Source organism: Nyctereutes procyonoides, unplaced genomic scaffold (assembly GCF_905146905.1).
Source record: "Nyctereutes procyonoides isolate TBG_1078 unplaced genomic scaffold, NYPRO_anot_genome, whole genome shotgun sequence".
Taxonomy (NCBI): domain Eukaryota; kingdom Metazoa; phylum Chordata; class Mammalia; order Carnivora; family Canidae; genus Nyctereutes; species Nyctereutes procyonoides.
The window spans coordinates 48,889,344-48,916,504 of NW_026575046.1; the positions used below are offsets into that span (position 1 = coordinate 48,889,344).

The window sequence follows — 27,161 nt, forward strand, 5'->3', positions numbered from 1 at the left end:
TAATAAGATTTACCATCTTTTCATTTGCTCCACAATCATATTCACTGTACCACACATATGAAAAATATAAGGAAATTGAGAGATATAAAAAATTGTTAATTCCACCTTCCAGAGACATCCCAATTGATACTTTCCCTTTTTTTTTTTCCCTCTCTCTCTCTGCAAAAAATATGTAGTCATTAGAATGCCTTTTAGGTAGAAGATGGGGAGAGGCCAATGTTAAAACGCTCTCGATACTCCCTCTTTTTTTTTAATTCATTTTTATTGGAGTTCAATTTGCCAACATCTAGCATAACCCCCAGCGCTCATCCCATCCAGTGCCCCCCTCAGTGCCCGTCGCCCAGTCACCCCCGCCCCCGCCCGCCTCCCCTTCCACCACCGCACCAGAGGCGAGTCCTCCGGCCTCCTCGCCTCGACCCTCGCTCGCCTCAGGTTGGTCCCTAGAGGGCGCTGCCGAAAGCCCCGACGCGGAAGGAAGGTGACGCAAAAACGAGTTTAATTTGGGCCCCGCCGCTGCCCGTAGCCGGCGTCCTCAACATGGCGGCTCCCCAAGATGTCCACGTCCGTATCTGTAACCAAGAGATCGTCAAGTTCGACCTGGAGGTGAAGGCGCTTATCCAGGTACTAATTCCCGGGACGGCTGCCGGGCCCTGTAGCCCTGAACCCAGGCTCCACTGGCCTCCTGTGAGCTCGGCGGTCTCAAGTCTGGGAGGTCGCTGGTCCCACCCCACGGCCCGCTACCCCCTGGCGGCCCCCTCTGGTCTCGTCTCCTGGGCCGTTGGCGTTGATCCTCCCTCCGCGGGCTGTTGTCTTGCCCTCTGAACGCTCCCCGTCCCCTCGCCCTGGCCAGGCTTCCGGTCTGTGGCCACACGGGTCGCTCCCGCACACTTGTCGACTGGGACGACCTGACGCCTCGACGGGCCCCTCACGCCTCCCTCCGCCGCCCCGGCGGAGGTGCCCCAGGGCACCAAGGGCGCCCTCGTGCGGGAGGCCCCCGGCAACCTAGATTGTAGCTGCGACTTTGTAAATGAGGAAAAAGCCTAGAATGCCAAGGTCTGAATCAGACGGCAGGTGGTGGTGGCAAGACTGCGACCGGACAGGGAAAGTCAGCCTAGACGAGGGACTTAGGGGGTCTCTGAAACTTGGTTTAACAGATGGGGTACCGGACCCTCCTTGCCTCGAGCCACTTAAGGGTAGAAGGCCGCAGAGCAATAACCGCTTGGCCTAGGCAAGAGTTAGGAAAGTAGAAATGGTTCCTTGAATTTAGCAAAACGAAACCAAGAGTTTTAAACTCTTTATTAGTAGTTTTATTCTTTTTAAGGTTTTATTTATTTATTCATGACAGACAGAGAGAGAGAGAGAGAGAGAGAAAGAGAGAGATACCGGCAGAGGGAGAAGCAGGCGAGCCCGACGCGGGACTCGAGCCTGGGTCTCCCTGGGCCCAAGGCAGGCGCTAAATCGCTGAGCCACCCAGGGATCCCCTAAACCTTGGCTTTAGGCAAGTCATTTCCTCCGTTTCCAAAAATGTTCCTAAGCATTAGATGTAGACTCAGATTTTGCAACTAGCTGTGGCAAAAAGTGAAGGAAAGTAGGACTCTCCGTGGAGACCAGATGCAGAATAAACCAAAGTAGTGCTTTATCGTGGTACAAGGAAGTGTGGTTTAATGAGTAAGTCAGAGAACAGATGAGAAAACTTGATGCAAACTGTTAAACTTCTTCAACTACACTTATTCATACACATTGCAAAACTTCTGGGCTGACTTTAAGAAAATAAATTTAGGATTCATATAAAAAGATTGCCTTTTCACATAATCTAAATTGCTTAAGCCCTTCTGTACTCTCTAATATTGGGGTTCTCATGATATACCTAGATATACTGTGCTCTTACTGTGTTCCAGCTCTTTTGCAACATACTTTGCATACGTACGTGGTCTATGTGGTAGGTAATGTGATGAGAAAAGTGAGGCACAGAGAACTCGAGTGACTTTTTGTTATCCAGCCAATAAATTGCTGCAGCTGGAGTTTGCATCTACATATTTTGGCTCTGGAGCCTGCTCTAAAATCTGACCCCAGTAATTTTGAATGTCCAGAAACAAATTCTAAATCTACCCTTGAACAGGTCTGTAAACACTGTGATTGTAATAGATGATTGAAGATGATTGAAGTTAACCTTGCCATATGATGCCAGGAATTGAGCATCCTGATTTTCAAGTTGTATCACTTTTGGATGTCCATTCTTGTTGGACATATGATCTGCTTTAAGCCTTTTATACTGACTAGGTGGCATTTTGTTAAACTTTAGGAACTAATAGGACAGTTGTGTTTCTTTTTATGCTTTTATAGTACCTGCTCAAAATTAAAGAGGTTATGAGAGAAATGTAAATGATAATGTTTTTGCTCGTGTTGCAGAGGTAAACAGCAAAGATCAGGATGAATTACAGACAGTAGGCCAGCCTAGTGGTGGTTCAAGCCAACTCCCCCTGTACAGGTGGTTTCATTTCATGTCATTTGCCTCAAGAAAGGCCCCTTCACCTCTTCACTGTCTCCTAGGATATTCGAGATTGTTCAGGACCATTAAGTGCACTTACTGAACTGAATACTAAAGTGAAAGAGAAGTTTCAGCAGTTGCGGCACAGAATACAGGTGAGTAGCTGTAGAACTGAGATGGGGAGAATGGGTGACAATGAGGAGGCTCTATCCTGGGAGTAACCTCTGCTTGAGAGCTGTCCAGGTTCTTTAGTAAATGTTTTGACAGTGAGGGTAACTGTACTAACATGCTCTCAAGATAAAAGTGAGGAACTTTTGAATGTATCACCGGTGTCTCCTGGGTTTTTGTTTTTTTTTTTCATGCTATGCTTTGCCTAGTCTCTTCCTACCTGTTCCTGAAGTCTCTAGTCACTTCATATGCACATATAACACTCCTGAATCCAACTATGGTATAGGTGCTATCTCAAAAACCACTGGAGTGAGAAGTACCCATTTGTATAGCCTGTTTCTGCTGCTGTGCCCTAGTGAGAATGAGATGGGTGCATGGATCTGCCCATCACTGGGTGGGTCCTGGGGCACCCCATCTCAACTGCTTATGATATTAGGATTAAAGACCAGATGCCAACCAACAGCCCTTTTTGTTGCTTAACAGAAGATAGTCTGTTTCAAAGCTGGAAGAAAAACTGGCCATTTGGACCCCCTGAGAAGTAGTATGTCTGGGTCCCATGTGTTGCCTTTCTAATGGATTTTCAAGGGCAATTGTGAAAATAAGCAGTTCTTGTCATAGAAGTTCACTTTAGAATTTTAGCAATATCACTGAATCTAGCTGATCTTTTTGCCTCCATCTCTAGCACTGATTTAATCATTTAATTTTTTTGAAAGGCTATTACTTTCATATATTACGTATTTATCATATCTATGTGTGTAAATATGGGCGCACAGTGAAAAGTCTCACGTACCAGTCTTACTCTGTTTCCCTCCTCCCCACAAGTAACCACCTTTGTTACTTACGTATCTTTCTGTGGTATATGTACTCAGATAATAGAAAAAATAAATATATTTTCCTATTTCCAATTTCTCATCTAAAAGGTAGCACATAAAACACCACTTTTTAAAACTTAATATCTATTGGAAATGCTTCCATATCAGTATTTCTTTTTAAGATTTTATTTATTTATTCATGAGAGACACAGGGAGAGAGGTAGAGACACAGTCAGAGAGAGAAGCAGGCTCCATGCAGGGAGCCCGATGTGGGACTTGATCCCGGGACTCCAGGATCAGGCCCTGGGCTGAAGGTGGTGCTAAACTGCTGAGCCACTTGGGCTGCTCCCATTTCAGTATTAGAGAGTTTCCTCATTCTTTTTTTATAGCCATAATTTTTTTTTTTAGCCAGTTCTGTATCAAAGGGCATTTTATTTGGATTGCTTCTCTGCTTTTTGATTTTATTTTATTTTTTTTTTGCTTTGCTTTTTAAAGCTAATGTATTCCCTAAAAGGTCTTTCTTCAACTCACATGACTTCAACTCTCCAACCACACCCACCACCTTAAGTATTTCCATGTTCTTTTTGTTTAAGTATCTAGGTGCTGACTCGTTGTTTATTTCCTTCACTAATTGAAATTACTCCACTGATATATTTACATATTAGGTCCCTCTCTCCCATCATCACCTCCTTGAGCACCAGAATATCCCTGACACCAATTAAGGACCTAAAAACACATGATTAGTGAATGAATAACCCCATCCCAGTTTTAATCTGCACTTCCTTAACATTTATACCAGGAAACGTATACAAGATTTCTTTTTGATGTTTTTAGCTCTTTATGTGAATGACTTCTTTGTGTATTTGCAACGAGATTGTGTGGTACTCAGAGACTTGGCCTCATATCTTTAGTATATAATCTCTGCATTGTAAATGTTGGGCATTGACTATGTATAAATACCTGTGTAAATGTCTTTGTGTATGTGGTGCTCCAACTGGAATTTGAGAACTATTTTACCCCTTTCTTTTCTTCTGGAACTATCTGGGTCTCTATGACAGAATTTCTAGGCAACCTTTTATGAGGAATCTATATACCTTTCTTCCTTCTTTCCTTCCTCCTTCCCTTCTAACCATACATCCATTCTTCTGTTCAATGGTTTGGTGCCTAATAATGTTCTAGGCACAAAGAATATGTATAGTGAACATTAGGTGTAAAATCCTACTTTCCTGGAGTTCACAATCTGGCAAGGAACCTAGATTTTAAATGAATAATTAAGCAAGTAATAAACTGACTACATTTGCAAAATTTTTCCTTCATGTTTTTCTTCTCTCTGTCTCAGAATATCTGGGGCCATTAATTGGAAGTCATCTCTGAGCTGCTGAAATGGTGGATACAGACACATGTTCCTGACCAGCATGTGCAAATTAATATATAAATGAGTATATAAATAAATAAATTAGTATGTAAGTGAACTAATACATTGTTTTAGCATCAGCAGCTTGATTGAAACTGGAAATTGTTTTAATCTGCAAACAAAAAATATGACTTGATTCTTGAGGTGTAATGACATCTTTAGAGTCAATCTGATACTTGCATGATCTGAAGTTCTCAGGGGTCTCACATTGCTGAGCTTATGTCCATTGCCTGGTGTTTGGTTATTTGGGGCTGTGAGCACTCCTCTTTAGCAGACTTTATGTATGGGATTTTTGTGCAACCTGGACTGAAAGCAAGTCTCTTCAGAGGTTTTTGGATTTGCTTTTGCCATATCTCGTGGCATTATAAGTCTGGGAGCACATTTTATGTTAACTTCTCCTCATGGAGATTCTCAGACCTTTCAGAGAGAGTGAATTATAACTCCAGATCAGTTTGAGGGTAGCTCCATGGATATACATTACATTCTCGGGAAATATTTTGTATCCCTCTAGCCAACAAAAAAGGACAAGCTTCCATTCTGTCTGTGCTGGCTGACAGGCATGTACATGACAGGCATGGACACTGAAGGTGTATCCCTTTGTGGGTTCTGGATTTGTGACTTCCAGCCTCAGATAGCTCAACACTTTTTATGCCACCCGTATGTAGGCTTTCAAACCTTCCAACTGTTTGCTACCAGTCAATAATGAAATAGGTACAGAGATTGAGAGTGAGCATTTAGACATGTGTAGCAGTTTGATATTTCCATGATGTCTCAAAGTAGGACCAGGGGCTCCTATTTAGTAATTTTTATTCCCTTTTCATTCCAGGCGGACCCCCTAGATGACAGGAGTGAATCTCCCATTCCAGAGCAGCTGAGCATCAGTCACAGGCTGATTGCTCTGGCTCTCAGTTCACTTCTCACTTTGGGGCCCTGGAGATTATCCTTACTTTCTTGCACATCAGCTATATACTTATGGATGTTTGTTATATTTACCTGACATTCCTGAGTGTTCTCTGTTAGGAGGGTTTTCAAGTGCTATTGTATAACTTGCCTAGAAAGCGGAGTAGTTTGGTTTTTATATTGGCTTTTTTTTTTTTTTTTTGGCTTTTAAAATCATTTTAATATAGAGCTCTTTTCCCCCAAAGGAGCTTGAGCAGTCAGCTAAAGAGCAAGACAAAGAGTCAGAGAAGCAAGTTTTGCTTCAGGAAGTGGAGAATCACAAAAAGCAGATGCTCAGGTAGGTGGGGCCTGCGCTGGGTCACCTGCTCCCTGGGTGGCTTGTATAAAGGTTTGCCTAACAAACCTGGCTTAATGATTTAATTGTGTCATTTCTACACAAACTGAATGTCCTCTCTAGATCAGTAGTTCTCAAAGCAGGGACAAGCACGGGTTTTTGGTAGGTCAAATTGTATATAGTTTACAAAAGCATATTTACCATTATACTATATTTTATATTTTTAGGACAAAACCAAAAAATGATTGCTTTTGTAATACAGCATCTTTTTCTGTAAGGAAATTGCTACCAGAAAAAGTTCCTACTTAAGATGGACCAAAATTTAGAAAGCTTTGAGTGGGACTTTATCTTAAAAAATGAAACAAAAAATGTAAATAAGATTATGCTATGTTAAATAAAGCAGTGGTTATCATTGTAGCAGTGGGCTAACCTTTGGTTATATAATTGAAGTATGCACTATTTCTGGATATTGGGCGGGCTTTTCCAACAAAATTATCTGATGGCATGAAACAGCACCTGTCCCTTCACATGTGACTTTTGTATCATAATCATAAAGAGTGTTGTTGTGACAAAAATATTTAAGGGCTCAAAAAAAAAAATTAAGGGCTCCATCAACTTTCCCCATCGTCTGGTAGCCAGGTCATTCTCTTTTGAAGCCCCTGCTAGTCTTCATCCTCCTAGGTGTTGCTCTTTCTCCTTATTAATTTGCTCTAACTCTGCTGGATCTGTATGTCTCTGGTTTTGCCGTCAATGTGAGTAATTCTCCAGCATCATCCTTGGCAGGCAGCTACTGTGTTTATGACACCCAGCCCTCAGGAGGAGACTGACAAACATGTGGGCATGATAGAGGCTAGTATAAGTAGGGAGGGATGTGTGCATGGTCACCAGTGTTAAAGTGCTTGGCTCAGTCGGAGTACTTTGTATCATGATGGCGTTTGCTTCCCTCAGCCACCAAGGATACTCACATTACAAACGCTGAGTAAAGAGGACCCCTTGTATAAAGTAGAGTAAGTTACACCAGATAAAATGGGCTTAGTTAGCATGGCTAGGAGTTGAGAATGGCCATTCATGATGTAGAGTTACAGGGGAGAGAGAAAGCAGTAGATGAATACTTTGGCAGTTGTGTGTGAAAACAGTAGTTGCGCTTGCCTGGATTCTCATGCTTATCACACCATTCAGCAAATATTTGTTTGTTTGTCTTTCTCCCCAGTAAATGTGAGCCCCTTGAGGGCAGCCACTATGGCTCATTCATCTCTGTGTCACAGGGCCCAGCAGAACTTCCTTGCTAGCAACTAAAATATGTAATTGATTCTTTTAAAATATCAGGTGTGAAATGGCATAGCAGATGCTGTTCTGGTGGCAGAGAGCTCGTTTTACATTTTAAACACAGAGGTACTCTTAGAAAAATACCGTATCAGTTCACGTTTGACTTTGGTAAACATCTCAGGGGTTAGCACAATTGATGTGAACCAGCTGCCTAAGAGTTCTAGTGCTTGAGTTTGATTCTCCTAGGGGCCCAATTAACATTTTTATAGTTCATTGACAAAGGCTGCACTGCTAACCCCAGGGAGCTGTTCATCAAATTTGAGTTGTCTCTCATGAGGGAGATCAGGTAAAGAATGTAAATAAATCACATCAAACTGCTAATACAGTGTGTTTATCTCGCTCATGATTGGTCTGAGTATGTAAAGAACAGCAAATCTTAAAGAAATATGGAGCAAAACCAAAGTGTTAAGTTACTATATTGTACACCTGAAAGTAATATTACACTCACTGTATGTTAACTAACTGGAATTTGTTTTTTGTTTTTTTTTTTTTGAGATTTTATTTATTTATTCATGAGAGAGACAGAGGAGAGAGAGAGGCAGAGACATAGGCAGAGGGAGAAGCAAGTCCATGCAGGAGCCTGATGTGGGACTCGGTCCCAGAACTCCAGGATCATGCCCTGAGCCAAAGGCAGATGCTTTAACCGCTGAGCCACTCAGGAGTCCCACTAACTGGAATTTAAATGAAAACTTAGGGGCACCTGGATGGCTCAGTAGGCTGAACATCCAACCCTTGATTTGGGCTCAGGTTATGACTCAGGGTCCCGAAATCCAGCCCTGTGTTAGGCTCTGTGCTGAGCATGGAGCCTGCTTGAGATTTTTTCTCTCTCTCCCTGTGCCCCTCCCCGTGCTCTCACTCTCTCTCTCGTGCTCTCTCTCCAAAATAAACAAACAAACAAATATATAAATAAATATTTTTTTAAATAAAAACTTAAATATTGAGGAAAACTGCCTTCCTATGATTTTTCTACTTCTCATAATATCTATTGATTGGCTAATGGGCCAGAGACTGTTGTTCTAGGTACTAGTGATCCAAAAATGAGTGAGACATGGTCCTCAAGAAATGGAACCAACTAGTACACAAGGTAGAACGTGGTAAAATGGTAAAACATTAGCAGTAACTGGACAGAACAGGGCCTCAAGTGCCCAAGGCGAGTTTGAAGTCTGAAGCCCTTGCCCGGCTGTAAGCACAGAATTAAGTACTGTGGCCAGACTGCTCCCTCTGGCTGCCCTGGAGGGAAAGGGACAGCTACAGGCGGCTGGGCAGGGTGAGACCAGAGGTGTAGCCTAAGCTGGAGCAGTTGCCGGGGCAACCAAGAGGAGGAAATGGTGGGAGGCAGAGATGGATGACTCTGTAGGCCACTCTGGGAGGCCTTTCCCATCACTCCCTTGCCAGAAGGAAGAACTTCTGTTCTTTGATCTGACAGAAACTCATGCAAGACCCTTCTGATTCCAGCAATCAGACCTCATGGAGGAAGGCTAATCTCACTTGCAAAATTGCTATCGACAATCTAGAGAAAGCAGAACTTCTCCAGGGAGGAGACCTCTTAAGGCAAAGGTATCTGTCTTTTTGTCTTTCTGGGCCCTAATGATAGAACAGATAGCAATTGGCAAGGTGCAAAACCCGTGTAGGGAAGCCCTTCTTGTTTTCAGTGTAAGACTGGTACTTAATTTTATTATATAGGTAATATTTTTTAAAGTATGAAAGAAATACTGGCTTATTTGTAATAAATTGGTAAAATAAAGGTGTCGATGACAAAATGAACTATACTGTGATTGTGTTGCACACATTTTGATATATATTGTGTCTTCCCACCATTTTTTTTTACAAAGTCAGAGTCCTACCGTATATAAAACTTAGCACCCTGCTCTTCTTCACATAGTATTATAGCACAAAGACTTGCTTGTTTTAGAAAACTCTTTAAACAAAGGTTCAAGAGTACTTAGTATTCCCTTGTATTGGCTGATCCCCCAGTTTGTGTGTGTTTGCATTTCTAGTTTGTCAGTATTGTAAACAATACACAAGGGCACACCTTAGGACATAAGGCCTTGTCCACATTTTGGGTATTTCCTTTGTAGAGATTCCCAGGGATGACATTATTGGGCCAAAGGCATGAATGTTTCTAAGGCTCCTAATACTATTTCCAGATTGCTTTATAGAAGGCAGTACCAGTTTGCATTTCTACTAGCAGTTTTTAGGAGTGTGGTGTCAGCATACCCTTGCTGGCATTGACTGTGATTGTTGATACTTAAATATATATGCTATTTTGATAGATTAAAAAAATGGGATCGCATTTGAAGACGGGAGTTGTTTTATAGCCAGCTTTTGTTGACATGCCTATCCCACTCTGGACTTTTAGGAAAACCACCAAAGAGAGCCTGGCCCAGACATCCAGTGCCATCACGGAGAGCCTCATGGGGATCAGCAGAATGATGTCCCAGCAGGTCCAGCAGAGCGAGGAAGCCATGCAGACGCTAGGTAAAGCCAGATCAGGAGTTAGAAACTTCTCCCAGAGACTCCAGTTCCAGAGCCCTTGTCCTGGCACCTGCCACCATGCTCTCCCACCTTTGTCCCCATCCCCACCCTCATCCCCAAACTTACTGACTTGTGTGGCTTCTTACTTCTTCAACACTGTGGTATTGCCCGGGGTGGGATATGTTGCTCTTATTTCTCTTTTTGGTTTTTATAGTTGTACTACAAGATCTGCACACCCCCATCAAAATATTTCCTCAGCAGAAGCACTCCCAAGGTCTCATGTGAAAAGCCGAGATCCCCAGGCCTTCTGGAGAGTAGGTGCTAGTAGGACTCGGGGAAGGGCCTGGCCATCTGTTTTTTTTCCTCTGGAGTTCTGTGGACCCATGTGGCCAGGCAGGTTGGGGAATCATTGCTTGGGAAGATATTTTAGTGTATTGGCTGCTGGCTAGTCTGCAAGGGCCTCAGCTTATAATTAATACTCCCCAGTGTTATTTTTACTGTAAGCTCCTTTTAAAAGATGCAATCAGAGGCCACAAAAGAAGGTGCTTGAGCATCTGGTTCTCTCCAGCAGCTTTCCCATGGTGTCTCCCTTGTGATACAGAAGAGAATTGGCCCTTTTCAGGGTCCTCTGCATAAGAAAACAGAAGAGAGTGTTTACTCTCTGAAATAGTTTTGGAAGATTTATAAAGAGACAAAAGTGTCATGGTACACAGATTGCACGAACCCACCACCCAACTTCAGCAGTTGTCAGTTCATGGCCAGTCTTGTTTCAGCTCCACCCATCCTGTGACCCCATCTGGATTTCTTTGAAACAAATCACAGACATCATCTATAAATATCTCAATATGTCTCTTTAAAAGATAAGAGACTCTTGAAACAAAAAACAAACAGAGCCAAACCACGATACCATTATCACCCCTAAAAAGAATCTGTAATTTTGAGCCACTTTTTTTTTTCAGTGCACTATTCAAACAGGCGGAAGCAAAAGGAGAATAGGCAGCTTGTCCCTAAGGCCAGCCCCTGTGTGTGAAACTTAACTGGGCATTTAGGCTCAAAACCAGCCAGTCACCTCCTCTACATACATGCTGGGGGCAGGACTCAAGCCTTGGGATAGGCCTTGGAGAATGTGCAAAATAGGAGACCACCTAGCCTTTGAGTTGAGGACTTTTCTGCTTTGATGCTGGTGACAGGATTACCCCCCCACACACACATACACATACATACATATCAGAAATAGATGATACAATTAAGTGGTGAGAAGGGTGCACAGATGCTGATGGCTTCTGGAGTGTTGAGGGCTGTTCTTGAGGCCCATTTTGTAGGAGAGAAAGCTGTTAAAGAAGAATGCAGTTCTTAACCCTTTCCTTACAGCTCTCAAATTCAGCTTGATTTAAAAGCCTACTAGGACTACAGTTTTTTTTAAAAAGCATATTAGGGATATGATATCTGGAATTTGCTGGAATTGGGTGGACTAGTATGGGGACAGGAGTGCCAGGGAATTGGTGGTTCTTGGGTGTGGGTGTTGGGCACAAGGCATTTCACAATACTATTCTGTCTACTTTGGTGATGCTTTAAAATTTGCTATAATAGGAAGTTTAAAAAGAAAGACCTATTATATCTTTGTGAACAGGTTCTTAGGTTTTTGGAATGGCAATAGGCATGAAGAAAGGGCCAAGAAAGATTTTTGTTATCTGAGTGTTTATTTTTCCCCCTCATCTGTCTTTATATTATAGATGCTGCTCTGTTTCCTCTGATAATTTCTTTTTACTTACTTATTGACTTTCAATTTTGTGAAAAGGTAATATATATTACATGGTTAAGGAAAAAACCTCCAGGCCTGCATCGTCCAGTAGAAATACAATGTGAGCTACATACTTAACTTTAAATTTTCTAGTAGGCCCATTAAAAAAGGTAAAAAGAAACCTATGAATTTATTTAATCTATTACATACAATATATTACCTTTTCGGTATGCAATTAATATTAAAGACTATTGAGATATTTTGCCTTCGTTTTTTCATACTAAGTCTTTGAAATCATGTGTGTATTTTACACTTACAGACACCTCAGTTTGGTTTAGCCACATATTCTTGCTCAAGTGTCACGTGTGTTTAGGGGCTGTACAGCCCTGGACAGTACAAGAGAGAAATAAAAAGATAGCTCTCTCTTCAGACCTCCCCTTAACCCCTGGCCATCAGGTCTATTCCTCAGGGGCAATCACTGTTATCAGTTTCCTTTATGTCCTTTTGGGATCCTCCACAGATGTATAGCACAAAGCAAATTAAATATCGTTTATCCTCCTCTTTCTTACATAAATGTAATTTTCAATATGGGTTTTCACACCTCACTTTTCCACTTTTCCACTTAACAGCACGTTTTATTCTGTGGATGTTCTGCTATTAGGCTTTGTGGGAGAATCTCGCCAGGTAGACCTATTTATTACCCAAGTGTCAGGCTCAGATACTCATTCTCAGAAGTAAATTTGAATCCTTAATGCACATGTACCTCCCCTTAGATTTCACACAGTGGCCAGAGCATAGATGTGTATCTTTAAAACTGCAACAGTATCCCAGGACTGAAGCACTGATATGTGTGAGGGGTTCTGGCAGGGCCCAGCCCGACTTGTTACAATCCCACGTAGAGCAGATCTGGCTCTCAGGTGTCCTGGCAGTGTACACCTCAGGTGGAAAATCTTGGTAACTCCTAGCTTCTGCCTTCAAAAAAACCTCATAGTGCCTGGCAATAATCACCCAGGTTCATTTTGGGGCTGGTGGTTCTTCTCACCTGTCTACTTTAGAAAACTGAGATTGATGGTCAGGAAAGGAACTCTGTTCTTTTTTCCCTAGTGATGTTCATGTTGGAGAATGCGTAGTAGTGGCCCTATGACATTGTATATAAACCACATCACTCTGAGCTGGATGGGATGTAGGGAGGTGCTTTCCTTATAATATGCTTGTTCTTTGCTCCTCTGGATTATCTCTTTTTACATCTTTGCTTATGGCTGAGGGAGAACTTGCTACAAATTGCAGTGTTTTTTGCTGGTAACCCAGGCAGCAGAGCAAAGTCTTTGGATTTGGTGCTCTACAGTCTCTGAGTCAGGCTCCCTCCCTCTTTTGTTCCAGCCAATTCTTCCCGGACTATCCTGGATGCAAATGAAGAGTTTAAGTCCATGTCAGGGACCATCCAGTTGGGACGGAAGCTTATCACAAAATATAATCGCCGAGAGCTGACGGACAAGCTTCTCATTTTCCTTGCCCTGGCCCTTTTCCTTGCTACGGTCCTCTATATTGTAAAAAAGCGGCTCTTTCCATTTTTGTAAGATCTGAATTTACCAGCTTTGGCCCTTTACACTACAGAGTCAGGATCTGTCCATGCTCCTGAGCTCTCCCCCAGGCTGCCAAACTAGTGTACACCTCTGTGGCCTGCTCCAGTTGCTCAGCAGGTTGATTGCAGACGCAGCCCTCCAGCTTTCTCCAGGCAGCTGGTTGGCCTGTAAAGGGCGAGTAGAACAAGGGGAGGGAGGCCTGTCATTGGGACACCTACAGGACACAGGGACTCCAGGAGCCATCACAGTGCATATGGCTGTCACAAGGGACACACAGAGGCCAGCCTTCAGGATTTAATCCTTCTCTACTTCTGCTGTATCCTTAATGGTAGATCTGGTGGAAGAAGAAAGAAGTGGGGAGACGGTTAAGGAAAACTCATGTCCATTCCTTGAATAAACTTGACTATATTTAATAGAATGAAATGCATGTGGATTTATAAGGTATCCTCCTGGGAATTTGTGTCCTGTTTTTGATGTCCAGATATCTAGGACATGAACTCAGATCATTTATTTGTTCATTCAACAAAGGATTATTAAGCAACAGCCACATGCAATGTATTATAGACACTGCTGACTGTTACAAATACTTGGTAAAGCAGCTGTGGTTCCGCCCTCAGGGAGCAAGAAGAACAAGATCTCATAGGCTCTAAAAAAGCAAATTACAAAAAACCCCCACTGGAGGTGGCTGACACCACATCTGAGAAAGCTCAGGAAGACATCCTTCTCATTCTGTGTACAGTGATGGGCCTGGCTTGGGGATGTGCCATGTCTTGGGGGCTGGCCCGTGTCTTTCTCTTTAGGTCCAGAGCTAAATATAACCATGAGAGTGAGGCTAGTGATAAGCTGAGGCCTGTCTGGGCCTGAGTTCTGTTGAGGCCTGTGGGATACTAGGGCTCAGGCTGGGAGATGTTAGTGTCTCCTTGTGCTATAGGCCTGGCTGGTCTCACACATGAAATCCCAGCCTCCCCACTATTTATAGCCCCAAAGGCCCTGGGAGGTATAATGTGGAGGCAGAGGGGAAAGCAGAAAGAATATGGAATTTGAACCTTGATTTTGAGTCTTGGCTCTATTACTAAGGGACCATGTGACCATGGGCAACTTCCTTTTGTCACTAAGCCTCAGTTTCCCCACCAGTAAAGTGGGAATGATAGTCCATATAGATATTTGTAGAGTCAACATGAGAATCAAACGAGAATGTAAAGGAAAATTACGGCTTCTGTGTGACTGAACAGTGGGCTTCCCAAATGGGGTCACCTCCAGGACTCTGGGCTCTGGGGTTCCCTGCAGCAAACAGGCTTCAGTGAAAGCTGGCCGGGCCATCAGTTCTGTTTAGATCTGTTTGAACAGAGGGTGTCCACTTTAAGACTTTAGTTATGAAGTGCCAGATCGCCATGGGACCAGGTTTGTAAGATATTGGCTGCATACATCAGACTGACTGGTTTCATGAGTAGAATATAAGTTAAAGTGTGTGTGTGTGTGTGTGCGCGCGCGCACGCACACACACACACTTCTATATATACGTATATATATCATCCTTAAACAATTTCTGGCCTCAGAAGGCAATGTAAAATGTGCATGCATGTGTCTTATTTATAGTCAAATTAAAGCTGAGAATAAAGCACAGATGGGAAATTCCCACTCAGATTCCAGCTGTAAGTGCAGCAGATGGATGTTATCAATTTAGGATTTTCTTGTCTTAACATTTTTCTTTACTACTTCCCACTAATTGTCAACATCCTCCTTACAATATGGGAATGTGTGGGCTTTGTACTACTTAAAACATCTCCCTTGACTATTCTTTAACTTGCTTCCTTCTGCAAATAGGTTGAATTTGAAATGTCATCAATAGCGTTGTATCTTGCAACCCCAATCTGCCACCAGGATTCAGTCATCCCCTAGTGGGCTGACTGGGCAGAAAGCAGCCATCTCCATGTTCAACCGTGAGGGGTCAGTGTTCACACTTGCTCTATGGTCTTGCTATGTTTAGGACTCTGTTAGTCTGTATGGAATGCTTTTAAGGATTTTTTTTCCCCAGCTACCAGACTTAAACAAACATAACAAATGTACAAAGCTTACCTATATAGTCTCTGTAAGATGTTTCATAAATGATTTTAATTTTCACTGTTAACAGTAAGGCAAACTTGTATTCTATATTTTGCTTAGATGACAGTCAAGGAGTTAAAAGTATAAAGCAGCTGTCAAGACATCATTCATTCAAGTATTCACTGAGCACCTACTTTGTACCAGGCACTGTGTTGGGTACACTCCGTGAAAAAAACGATTCTCTGTCATCTTGGAACTTACAATATGTGGGGGGAGGGTGGGCAGATGATAAACAATTAACATACTAAATAAGCTATTCATTCTGTTAGAACATAAGTGTTTTAGGGAAAAGTGAAACTGGCTAATAGAGACCTGGGGATAGGTTTGCTATATTAAGTAGGATGGTCAGAGTTGGCCTCATTGAGGAGGTAAGGTCTGAGCAAAGTCTTGTTGGGGAGAAAGATACTTTAGCCATGTGGACTTCTGAGGGAGGAGGGTTCCATGCAGGGGCCAGCTAGAGGTAGTACAAAGGCCTATAGTGGGAGCATCTGTGATACTGTGATTTAGAGTCAGAAATATATATTTCTTGTCCCCGGTCCTGGCACAGAGCTCCTAAGACCTTTGGACTTTCCTGCAATGAGAGTGATAAAGTTTTTTTTTTTTTTTTTTTGTTACATTCCTGAGGCAACTTTTGGAAAGCACCGAGATTGGGGCTGGTTGCCAGTGGATCTCAGAGGAGGGGAGAGGGGCTGGAGATCGAGTTCAGTCACCAATGGCTGGTGATTGCATCAGTCATGCCTGTGTAATGAAGCCTCCCAAAAACCTCCCAAAACCCTAAATCTCCCAGGTTGGTGAGCATGTGGAGATTGAGGGAGGGTGGCACACTTGGAGAGAGCAGGGAAGTTCTGTGTCCTTTCCTCATACCTTGCCCTGACATCTCTTCCATCTGGCTGTTCCTGTGTTATATCCTTTTGTAATAAACTGATAATATAGTAAATACAGTGTTTCCTTCATTTCTGTGAACCTCTCTAGTGAATTAATTAAACCCAGGGAATAGGTGCTCATGGGACCTCCCCCATCTATGGCCTGTTGGTCAGAAGCACCCGTGACAACCTAGACTTGTAAGGGTAACTGAAGTGTGGATGGGGCCACAGTTTTGTGGGACTGAGCTCTTAACCTGTGGGATCTGATGACCAGGTAGACGGTGTCAGAATTGAGTTGAATTATAGGACACCCAGCTAGAATTGCTTGTTGATGTTGGGAATAAACCCATACATCAGAAATGCATGCATGCACTTGAGCATGACAGCTGGGGGAATAGCAAGGAAGCTAGTGTGCTAGAGCAGAGTGTGAGGAGTGGTAGAGAAGTAGCCTGGGAGATCAGACAAAATTACAAAAAGTCTTGTAGGTCATTGGAATGATTGACCTTGTTCTTTGAGGGACATGGGAGCTATTGGAGCAGAGGAGTGACTTGATATGACCTGTGTTGATAACAAAGTGAATGAGACAAGTGCAGAGCAGGGTGGCCAGTTGGGAGGACAGTGGCAGAGGTTGCAGATGATAGTGGCTTATACCTGGCTGAGCTGTAGAGACGATGAGAAGTAGTCATATTCTAGATATATTTTGAAGCTAGAACCAATAGGGATAAGGTTTCTTGAAGGAATGAATATCATTCTTGAAGGAGTGAGAGTTAAAACTATGAAATTCCTTTTTAAAAAATTTATTTTTGAGTAATTTGTACACCCAGAATGGGGCTTGAACTCACAACCCTGAAATCGAGTCGCACGCTCTACCATCTAGTCAGAGCCATCTAGTCTCACTGGCTCTCCAGTGAGCCAGTCTGGTGCTCCAAAACTATGAAATTCTTGGCCTAAGTAACTAAAGGAGGAAGAGATCAAGAGTTGGGTTTTGGACATGTTGAGATATCTTTTAGACCCCCTGGTCAAGATGCCAGGTATGTATGTGGTTATGCGTGAGTTTGGGGTTTGGAGAGCAGTCAGGGCTAGAAGTGTAAATTTGGAAGAGGGCACATAGATGGGATTTAAAGCCATGAAGTTGGATGAGATCACCCAGAGATCTGAGTATAGAAAAAGAAGAAATAATGACAAAAAAGAGGAACCTGCAAATGAGACTGAGGAGGAATGCCCAGAGACAAGAGGAGGCACTCTTACTGGTCAGACTTCTTAGGGAGTCTGTTCTTTTAATCCCCCAAACAGGAGACTTTTTGATCTACAAGAATCTGTGTTTTTCATTATTGACTTCATCGTCATGTCATCATCACTGTCATCATCACCAAAAACATCTATTTGTCAAGTTCCCACTGTGTGTTAGATAACCGAGGACTACACAGACATGTAGTCCCCTGCCCCCCTTGCCTTTAAGGACAGCACAGAATGAAAATTGTGCCTGTGCACTGGCTGCCATAGGGGACCTGTGGAGGGAAGGAGCACCTGGGACAGGACATGGAAGAGTGTGCCTTCCCCATTGAACCCACAGCTCTGTCTTCTTTTTACTGCTCCACTTCTGTGACATGGTCTGTTTCCTCACCTCCCACTTCCCAGTACACTGCACCCTGATTTCTGCTACAGTCACTCTCCCATCAACAAGCACCACTGGGGGCCTCATTTACCTCCAGGCTGCTCATCTGAAGGCTGTTTGCCCCCCTACCCCTACCCCATCCTTAGCAGTTGTTGACCATGGTGGGTATTGATTCCTTCCAGAAACCTCCTGCTTCTGTAAAACCATACTCTTAGTTTTCCTCTTAATCTCTGGCAAGTCTTGCTCATTCTTCTTTTTAAATCTTCAGCCTTAAGTGCTGGCTTATTAGAGCTTCTTCCCTCTTTTCTTTGTATATATTCTCTCACAGACAAGGTCATCTATATCCCCCACAGTTTAACAATCATCTAGACAATCACTGTCAATAATTCCAAAATTCTGTCTCCATTAAAGACTCTCAGGTGAGCTCCAGATCTCTATCATCGCCACCTTTTATCATCTCCATTCAGGTGTTTCTGTCTCTGAGACTCTTCAGGAGGGACCTCTCCCTCCCAGGTCTGGCTGAACTCTTTCCAGCTTTCCTGTCTTCCCTGACACACCTCCTATTTCCCCTTCCCAGCTTCCTTTTCCCTTCATCAAGCCCATCTGCTTGGATACCTCTTGCCACTAGCCCAGGAGATGAGACTTCATTCAATATGGTTCTGAAGGAAGGCAGATACATTATGCTGGTGAATTTAGGAAGCCAGAAGGCTCTGTTGGAGGCAATTTGGCAGGGTGACCTAATTTGGATATTTTTCTAAGGAAAAACGATAGTTAAAAAAAAAAAAAGATAGTAAAATGTAAAGTAAGCTTGCTTTTCTTCCTTGACTAATGGTGGTCTTCCCTGGCGCCCTGACTGAGGGCTTGCCCAAGCTGTGTTTCTTCCCTAAACAAGAACAGAATAAAAATAGCTGGGGGCTAATCTAAGAGATACCAGCGTGGAGTCTCAACAGTTGTCAGGAATGAAAGGCTGCAGGCTGGAGTGAGGGAGAGTTGGGGTGTTAACCCCCACCACTCCCACCCACCCCAGTCCCCAAGAGTAGAGCCTGAGGGCCTGAAGTATTGGTCAACTTGCATTTTCAATGGGCTACAATACACAGGGCCCCAGATCTGCCCTTTGGTGGCAGAGAGGCCTGGGTTCTAGTTGCAGTCTTCCTGGCCATATATCCCTGAGTGGGGATCACCCCTCTTGTTTTCTCATCTGGAACGCAGGGACATTCAACAGCATTGACCTCTTAGGTGTGCTGGGAGATTAAAGAACAAAACTCACCCAAGAGCTCACAGGTCACCCTGATGACCACTGCCTTCATTCCCAGAAGAACATGGAGTGACCTCATTCTCCTTTCTCTTTGGGGCTTTATTTTGGAGGAAATGGTGGTTTAGTAAAGATGTTGCTGGGATTGGCACGGAATCAGGCCCAAGGATAGAGTAAAGTTTCTCAAATGGCAGAAAGCTGAGTGGGGCAGAACAGGTGGTGGCAAATTGGTCATCTTTCCCAAACCATCCAGGGGGAGAAGAAAAAAAGTCAATGGGAAAAATTAGCTCAATATAAAATGTTTTTTGCTATTATTAAATCTTTGCTTCCTGACCTCCCCCCACCCCCGCCCCAGGCAGTCTGGCTCACTGGCAAAAAATGCTCCTAGATAAAATGAATCAATAAAGTAGCAAATGGGGCAGCCCGGGTGGGTCAGCGGTTTTGCACCCCCTGATCCTGGAGACCTAGGATTGAGTCCTATGTCAGGCTCCCTGCATAGAGCCTGCTTCTCCCTCTGCCTGTGTCTCTGCCTCTCTGTGTGTCTCTCATGAATAAATAAATAAAATCTTAGAAAAAAAAAAGTAGCAAATGAGTATGGACTGGAAAATGAGGAAATGGTGAATCAATTTTAATCTGTTTGACTGGTATGAAAAACAGGAGGGCTCCTGATAGAAATGTCATAGTTTCTAAGAAAGGAGTTCTTAGTTTGCAAGAGATGGCTCTGCCATTGCATTCTCTGCCATTACCTGAACAGATTTGTAAACCAGTGGATTCAAGGACCAAGGGGCGGTGTGTTGTTAGACTGCAAGCTCCCGGCTACCTTGCTGAATGACCTTAATCCACTTCACCCCCAATCCATTCCAGAATTATGCTGCATAGGTGCTTCAGCTGCCCTCTGTGTTGGGCACTAAGGACAGAAGAGTAAGATTCCACCTGTCTTGTGGAGCCCACAGCCTGTTGGAGACAGACCTGGAGCTAGATAGTTCCCCTAGAGAATGGTAAGTGTCCTAAAGAGAGGCCCAGGGGTCCTGGGGAGCACAAAGTGACTACTTTTTTAGACTGTTTAGAAGCAACAAAATGGTAGTCAAAATAAAATTAATAATCAATTATAATGAGGTCCAAAAGCAGCTCTTGGTGAGATTTCAGTAGGTGGTGATGTTAATTTACTGAGTGCTTACTGTGTGCCAGGCACTGTGCATTATTTCACTTAATTCATGAATTCTACCAATAGTTTTATTACAGCTGAGGCAGTTATGACCCGGAAAGGTCCAGAAATACACCCAAAGCCACACAGCTAGTAACTAGGGTTCAAACCCAGACCTCTAGGCTCAAGAGTCTCTGGATTCTCCCAACAGTAGGAATAAGAGGCCAATAAAGTTCTGGGGGCAGAGGTTCCTCAATGCAGACACCACCCAGCAACTGTAATGATCTAAAGGGGAGGGTGGAGATGGTGGAGTTGAGGGTGCAGGATTAACAGATCCCTGTGTGAGGATGCCTGCTGAGCTTGGTCAGCACTGGGGCTTCAGGAACGACACAGCCACAGGAGCAAAAAGAAGGAATTCACTGTCACCTAGTGGTAAGGTCTTTAGACACAGCTGAATCTAGGTGCTCTAACAGAAATGTGAGGAACTGGTCTCCTTTGATCTCTCCCGTTTCCCTCCACGTACCTTTCTTCTGAGGTGGACTCTGACCAGGTAGCAGGTTTCCCCCTTCCTCCATGGGCAACTTCAGATTTATATCCACTCAGCTTGGAGTCCCTGAAAAGCCTTTCCCCTAAGAGTTCCTGAAAATACCTCAGTGGGTCCCTGCACTAGTCCCTGTGGCCCAGGGAGCCAGGATGTCCTGATTGGTCAGGCCCTGGTCACATGCCCAGCATGGGCATTGAGTCAGCCCTGCTTGAACCAACCACAGAGTCGAGGGTGAGAGGGGGTGGTTCCTGCAAGGAAATAAGGGCCCTTAGGCTGCCTTTTGCTAGAACAGTGGTGTGACCACAGCAGGCTGTATGAAGGCCAGGGCTTACTTCCTTTGTAGGAAGGACCATACTTTTGCCAGTGGATTCTCTTATTATGAAAACAATATATGTTCATTGCAGGGAATTTAGAAAACATAAACCGCACAAACACCTACTTCCAAAGATACACATTTATAATCTGATCTAGAGAGAATAGCCAGAAGCATTTGGGAATGGATGCTGTATCTTTTTTCCTTAATTTTCTACCTTCAACAAGTATGGGATCATGTTGTATATCCTGTCTTTTTAAATTAAAAAAATAGTTGATCGAGATATAATTTATAATAGACTTCACTATTAAATTGTACAGTTTGATTATGTTTGTCATGTGTACCACCACAGTGAAGGTAATGAGCACATCCATTACCCCCAAAAATGTCCAAGTGACCCTTTGTAATCTTTAGTATATGTGCTACTGAAATGAACACATGAGCTTTTGTAATCTGTTTGCCACCACTGCTCCCCTACCACTCCTGTGCTTTCTCCAGGTGACCACTGATATGCTTTCTATCACTATAGATTAGATTGGACTTTTTAAATCACTTTATATAAATGGATCATATCATATATAGTATGTGGGGCTTTTGGCTTTTTTCTCTCAGTATAATTATTGGCCTTTTACCTCAGTATAATTATTTTGAGGTTTATTTGTGTTGTTAAATGTGTCAATAGTTCTTTTCGTTGTTGAGTACTATCCTATTATTATGAATGTGTTGCAGTTTGTTTATCTGAGCTGGATAATGGACTTGCACACCCATGTTCATAGCGGCATTACTCACAGTAGCCTAGAAGTGGAAGGAACCCCAGTGTCCCATCAGTGGATGAATGGATAAACAAAATGCAGTTATACACACAGTGGAATATTACTAAGCCTTAAAAAGGAATGAAATTCTACCACATGCTACGTGGATGTCGTACTTTGATGACATAATACTGAGTGAAATAAGCCAGACACAAGAGGACAAATATTGTATGATCTCCCCTATACAAGGCACCTTTTGTAATCAAATTCATAGAGACAGAGTAGAGGGGTGTGGCTGTTTGTGGAGGGGAGACTAAGAAGGGACAATGAGGAGTTGCAGTTTATTTATTTTTATTTTTTTTATTATTTTTATTTTTATTTATTTATGATAGTCACACAGAGAGAGAGAGAGAGAGAGAGAGAGAGGCAGAGACACAGGCAGAGGGAGAAGCAGGCTCCATGCACCGGGAGCCCGACGTGGGATTCGATCCCGGGTCTCCAGGATCACGCCCTGGGCCAAAGGCAGGCGCTAAACCGCTGCGCCACCCAGGGATCCCAGGAGTTGCAGTTTAATGCTTAATTGGGACAGTTTCAAGTTAGGATGACTCAGTTTAGGAAGAGTTCTGGAGATGGATGGTAGTGCTAAATGCCACTGATTGTATACTCAAAAAGGGCTAAAATGATAAATTTTGATGTATATTTTACCACACAAAAAGATTATTTTAAAGGAGAGAATAGATTTCCCAGCAACCCACTGGAGTGGCTCCAGATCTAAAGGAGAGCTATTGGAGCCTGGGGCATTCTGAGCCTGAGCCCTGAACAAGTCCTGACTCCAAACACTCATGGTCCTAGCACTGTGTCCCCCAACTCTGCTCTTCTCTGGGACATTTCATCCTCTCAACCTGTTCTTGGCAGGACACGTGACCATTCACTGCTCTGGGATTTAAGAAGACAGAACTTTCCCACATTTAGTAAGAAAGATACTAGGGAAGGATTCGTGGAGCGCAGACACCAGAAACCTCAAAGTCATGTTCAAAACTCCCCTTTTCCTCCCCATGTTATTACCTCCTAGAGTGTGGCCATTCTTTTCCAAAGTGAACTTTCCTTTGGCTCTCCCTTTTCCTACTGCCCCAACTGGACTTGGGCTGGCTTATTGCAATAACTTTCTTTTGGGGGCGGGGGTAGGGAGGGTAGAGGGAGAGAGAATCTTAAGCAGTCTCCATGCCCAGTGCAGAGCCTGACTCAGGGTTCTATATCAATCTCATGACCCTGAGATCATAACCTGAGCCAAAATCAAGGGTCGGATGCTTAACCAACTGAGCCACCAAGGTGTCCCATGCAATAACTTTCTGAATGGTCTCCCTACCCTAGGCTGTAAGTGATGGGCTTATTTAAGGTGAAGAAACAGCACATTTCAAGAATGTGAGGATGAATGGAGAGGTAAGTAGGCAAGATCATGGAGGAGGTGAGGGGAGAGGGTTCACTTTGGGAAGAGGATTCAGGTTCCCTTGAATGTAAGAACATTTCGAGAGAGTGTGTATATGTGTGGAGACATCTGCTATCTCTGGTTTCTCCTTCATGAGGGTTCAAGGTAAGGTTAGGGGTGCTGAGAAGATGGACAAGACAAGGTCTCTTAGGGTGGTGGGTAGGATGACTGGTAGTGTTGGAGCCTTGCAGAGGTTCTGGGAACTTTGGTTCAGGAAACCACTGTGCAATTGCTTTAAAAGATGTTTGCAAATTTCTTGACATTCTTCCCATCAAAATGTGTAATCTAAGTCCTCTCCCCTTGAATATGGGCTGACTTAAGTGACATGCTTCTAATAACAGACTGCTGTGGAAGTGATGCTGTGTGACATCTGAGACTAACTAGATCATAAGACAATATAGCATCCATCTGGCTCTCTCTCAGGACACTCACCCTTATAATCCAGCCGCCATGCTGTGAAGACACCCAGGCTGTGGGCAGCTCAGGTGGCTCAGTGGTTTAGTGCCGCCTTCAGCCCAGGGTGTGATCCTGGAGACCTGGGATCAAGTCCCACGTCGGGCTCCCTGCGTGGAGCCTGCTTCTGCCTCTGCCTGTGTCTCTGCCTCTCTCTCTCTCTCTGTCTCATGAAGAAGAAAGGAAAGGAAAGGAAAGGAAAGGAAAGGAAAGGAAAGGAAAGGAAAGGAAAGGAAAGGAAAGGAAAGGAAAGGAAAAAGGGGAAAGGGGACACGCCCAGGTCGAACAAGGAGGCCACCTGCTAGTGTTGGAGCCCACCTGAGGTTTCCGTTGACAGCCAGCATCAAATGCCGGGCATGTGAATGATGAGGGCTTCAAAATGACTCTGCACCAGCCGCCATCTTACTGCAACCATGTGAGCATGAGAGGCCCCAAGGAAGAAATGCCTGGCTGTACCCCACAGATCCCCAGAACACAAATAACAATGGCCAAGTTGTTGTTTGGCGCCACTGTGTTTGGGATGATTTGTTATACAGCAGTAGATAGTTGGAGCATGCTACCAGACTGCCCTCAGAACATCAGCTCCTGGGGTTGGCATTGTCCTTATTGAATGAAAATTCTTTTTTTTATGGTAAAGTGATTCATTTCATGGTAAAAGTGATAACAGGTTCCTGTGAGAAAATTTGGAAAACATTTCAAAGAAGAAAAGATTACTTGAAAACCCGCTACCCAAGGTAATCCCTAGCACATAACAGGCACTCAATAAATATTTATTAAGGAAGTAAATGAACCTGATGACTTGCCCACTAACCCCCTCCATTTTTGGACATTTAGGTTGTTTGCAGGTTTTTGGAGTAGTAGGGTTTTTTTTTTACCTCTGGAGTTCACTGTGCTGAGCAATATGGAAGCAGGGCACAGAGAATAGGTTGGACAAGCCATTCTCTAAGGTTTGTAATCTTAACATTCGTCTCTCCCAAGTAGAAAAGCATTTCCTGGAGCCTTCAGCTTCCTCCCATTTGGGGTGTTGACTCACCCCAGCTCAGAGATCGTAAACTTCTTCCTTCTGGAAAATGGATTTACAGAGGAAGGAGAGCTTTTAGGGATAATATTTATATCCATTTTTCAGTTGTGCTGCTCATGTTACTCAGGGTCATGCTGACTTCAAACACTTCTGTCCAGCAAGTATAGGCATTGCCATCAGCTATTCTCAGGAACCAATGTGGTTGTGTAATCCCAGGGCCTACAGAGAATGTGGCAGCAACTGAAACCAAATTATTTCACCATTTTCTAAAACAAAAACTGGAAAGCAAATAGCAGAGGTACTTTTGAGCAGATAATATTAGTGACCCAGAATTTTATCAATCATCTGACCAAAATACATCTAGTTCCTTCTGACTTGAAAATGGCCACTCATAAGGTTGACGTTTTTCCTTCTGTATTTTAACACACTCAACATTGCTTTCTTCCCTAGTGTCCTGCAGTGATGTAACTGGTACAAGCAGAGCAGAGTTTAAGGGGGAGGCCTCTCTGGCTAACCAGGAGCACTTCTCTCCTTTATTTAGGGATGGGAAGTAGGTGTAGCTTAGCACAGATGAAGTTATTTGGTTGTGGTAGGAAACCATCTGGAAGAAGGACCCATATTCCTTTCCCTTGGGCAAGGAAGGGATGTCCCTCTTGCCCAGCCTCAGGATTGAGAGGCAAAGACCCTGTGGTGGCCATCTGCTGTGTCTGCTTGTCCTACATCTATTCCCCTTCATCTTCATCTGGAAATACCCTGCCTCTGCCAGTTTTTCTTTGGAGGACCACCCTTCCCCACTCTTCAGTCCATATGGTTAGAGTGGAGCTCACTCAACCCTTGATCCCAGGGTTCGAGATGTGACCTGGACAATCAGGGTCAGATTAGCTCAGTGACTGGCCCATATAACCAAAGCTAGGCTATGAAGCATCAGTCCTAGGACATTTGCTGGAATTCTGCAGAAAGAAACATTCTCTTTTGCTGGGATTGCCAAATTCCTAGGAAGGATCCTGGAACTACTATCTTCAGAAGGAGCCTGTCTAGAAGAGAGCCAAGAGACAGACTGCATCCTCCTGAGATAACTTAAGTCCCAGGATCAAGCTATGCCTAAAACCGGCCATATCTCTGATCTTCCTATTTAGATCATCCCAAAATTAACGTATTTACTTTGGGTTCTGTCACTTGCAACTCAAAAGGTCCTTACTCACAAAGCCGTTATGTATTGGAGGAGAGAGAAATTAAGAGGAAGGGAACTGGCAGGCAAATCCCTGTCCCCAGAAGGCTTCCAGACAGGGGCCCTCCACATCAGTATGGCCTAAAGCATAACAGTTTTTGTCTAGAGCTTTCCCTATAAAGGCCCCTGGCCCCATTGGCCTTGTGGTTTACTTTGACCACCAGTTGTTCAGTTGACTGTGAACTGGTCTTAACCCATTGCTGGGATTAACATTGCCCCCAATGGGATTAACATTGCCCCAAAGTCTGGAATTTGGCCCTTGACGTTAAGCCTGACCCTTGGCTTATCACAGGGAATGAATGTGGGATGCCTGCTTGAATCTGACCACTGACCAAGGATAAAGAAATTGGATGTCAAAAGCTTTCCAGCTCCACTGGTGTTCCCTATTTGGGTTGCAACCTCATTACCTTCTCATAGCTTCCCTACCCTGTCACTGGCCAAGCTGGAAACTCAACATCCTTCCCATCTCCTTTGTCTTTATTACTTCTGACTTGTCATGAGGCCCCTACTTCCACATAAATACTTGATATGGAGAAATTGTGACCATATTAAAAAATCCCATGAAGTTCTTACATTATAATTGCCAAATGAAAGAAAAAGGAGGATCTTTAAATGTAGTTTTGACCACTGTAAATTTTTTGAGATGACAAAACAAAATTTTCCAAACCATCTTTTTAAAACTACTTGTGTTATAAAAGCAAAACTTCTTGGCAGTGATGACTATTAAGAATTTGAAGCACTCAGAATGCCTGGGGGGCTCAGCGGTTGAGTCCCTACCTTTGGCTCAGGGCATGATCCTGGTGTTCTAGGATCAAATCCCACTTTGGGCTCCCCGTGGGGAGCCTGCTTCTCCCTCTGCCTGTGTCTCTGTCTCTCTCTCTGTGTCTCTCATGAATAAATAAATAAAATATTTTTTAAAAATCTGAAGCACTCATCATTAAAGAAGAGATTGAAGGTGGACATCACCCTGCAGGCTGACATGAAAGGTACATTCATGGAAGGAAATTCTCATTCAGATTTTTGACAATATTTCATTCAAATTTCCTATTAAGTTTCCTCTTTTTTGTAATTTATTTTAAAATAAGAATTATGTAATATGAAAGTGTGAATTTTTTCCGTAAGCCCATAGAGAAAGGTCTAAAACCC

General features: G+C 43.5%; 1 protein-coding gene across 4 annotated transcripts; it reads left to right on the forward strand.

Moving 5' to 3' along the window:
- The first annotated feature begins 522 nt into the window (after window positions 1-522).
- On the forward strand, window positions 523-19,413 carry BNIP1 (BCL2 interacting protein 1). 4 transcript variants are annotated; one of them, XM_055325322.1, is made up of 6 exons: window positions 523-621; window positions 2,551-2,643; window positions 6,028-6,119; window positions 8,898-8,999; window positions 9,802-9,920; window positions 13,039-19,413. In XM_055325322.1, the coding sequence occupies exons 1-6, from the start codon at window positions 538-540 to the stop codon at window positions 13,233-13,235; spliced, it is 687 nt and encodes a 228-aa protein (XP_055181297.1). In that variant the 5' UTR covers window positions 523-537; the 3' UTR covers window positions 13,236-19,413. The 4 variants fall into 4 exon arrangements, with proteins under 4 accessions (XP_055181297.1, XP_055181298.1, XP_055181295.1 ...); XM_055325323.1 differs by lacking the exon at window positions 13,039-19,413 and adding an exon at window positions 10,132-10,330; XM_055325320.1 differs by lacking the exon at window positions 13,039-19,413 and having other exon boundaries at window positions 9,802-10,627.
- Window positions 19,414-27,161: the final 7,748 nt, after the last annotated feature.

Coding starts and splice junctions, on each gene's coding strand:
- BNIP1 (XM_055325320.1), top strand. CDS start 538: ATGGCGGCTCCCCAAGATGTCCACGTCCGTATCTGTAACCAAGAGATC. Junction 2,644..6,027: donor AGTTGCGGCACAGAATACAG/GTGAGTAGCTGT, acceptor TTTCCCCCAAAG/GAGCTTGAGCAGTCAGCTAA. Junction 6,120..8,897: donor CACAAAAAGCAGATGCTCAG/GTAGGTGGGGCC, acceptor TTCTGATTCCAG/CAATCAGACCTCATGGAGGA.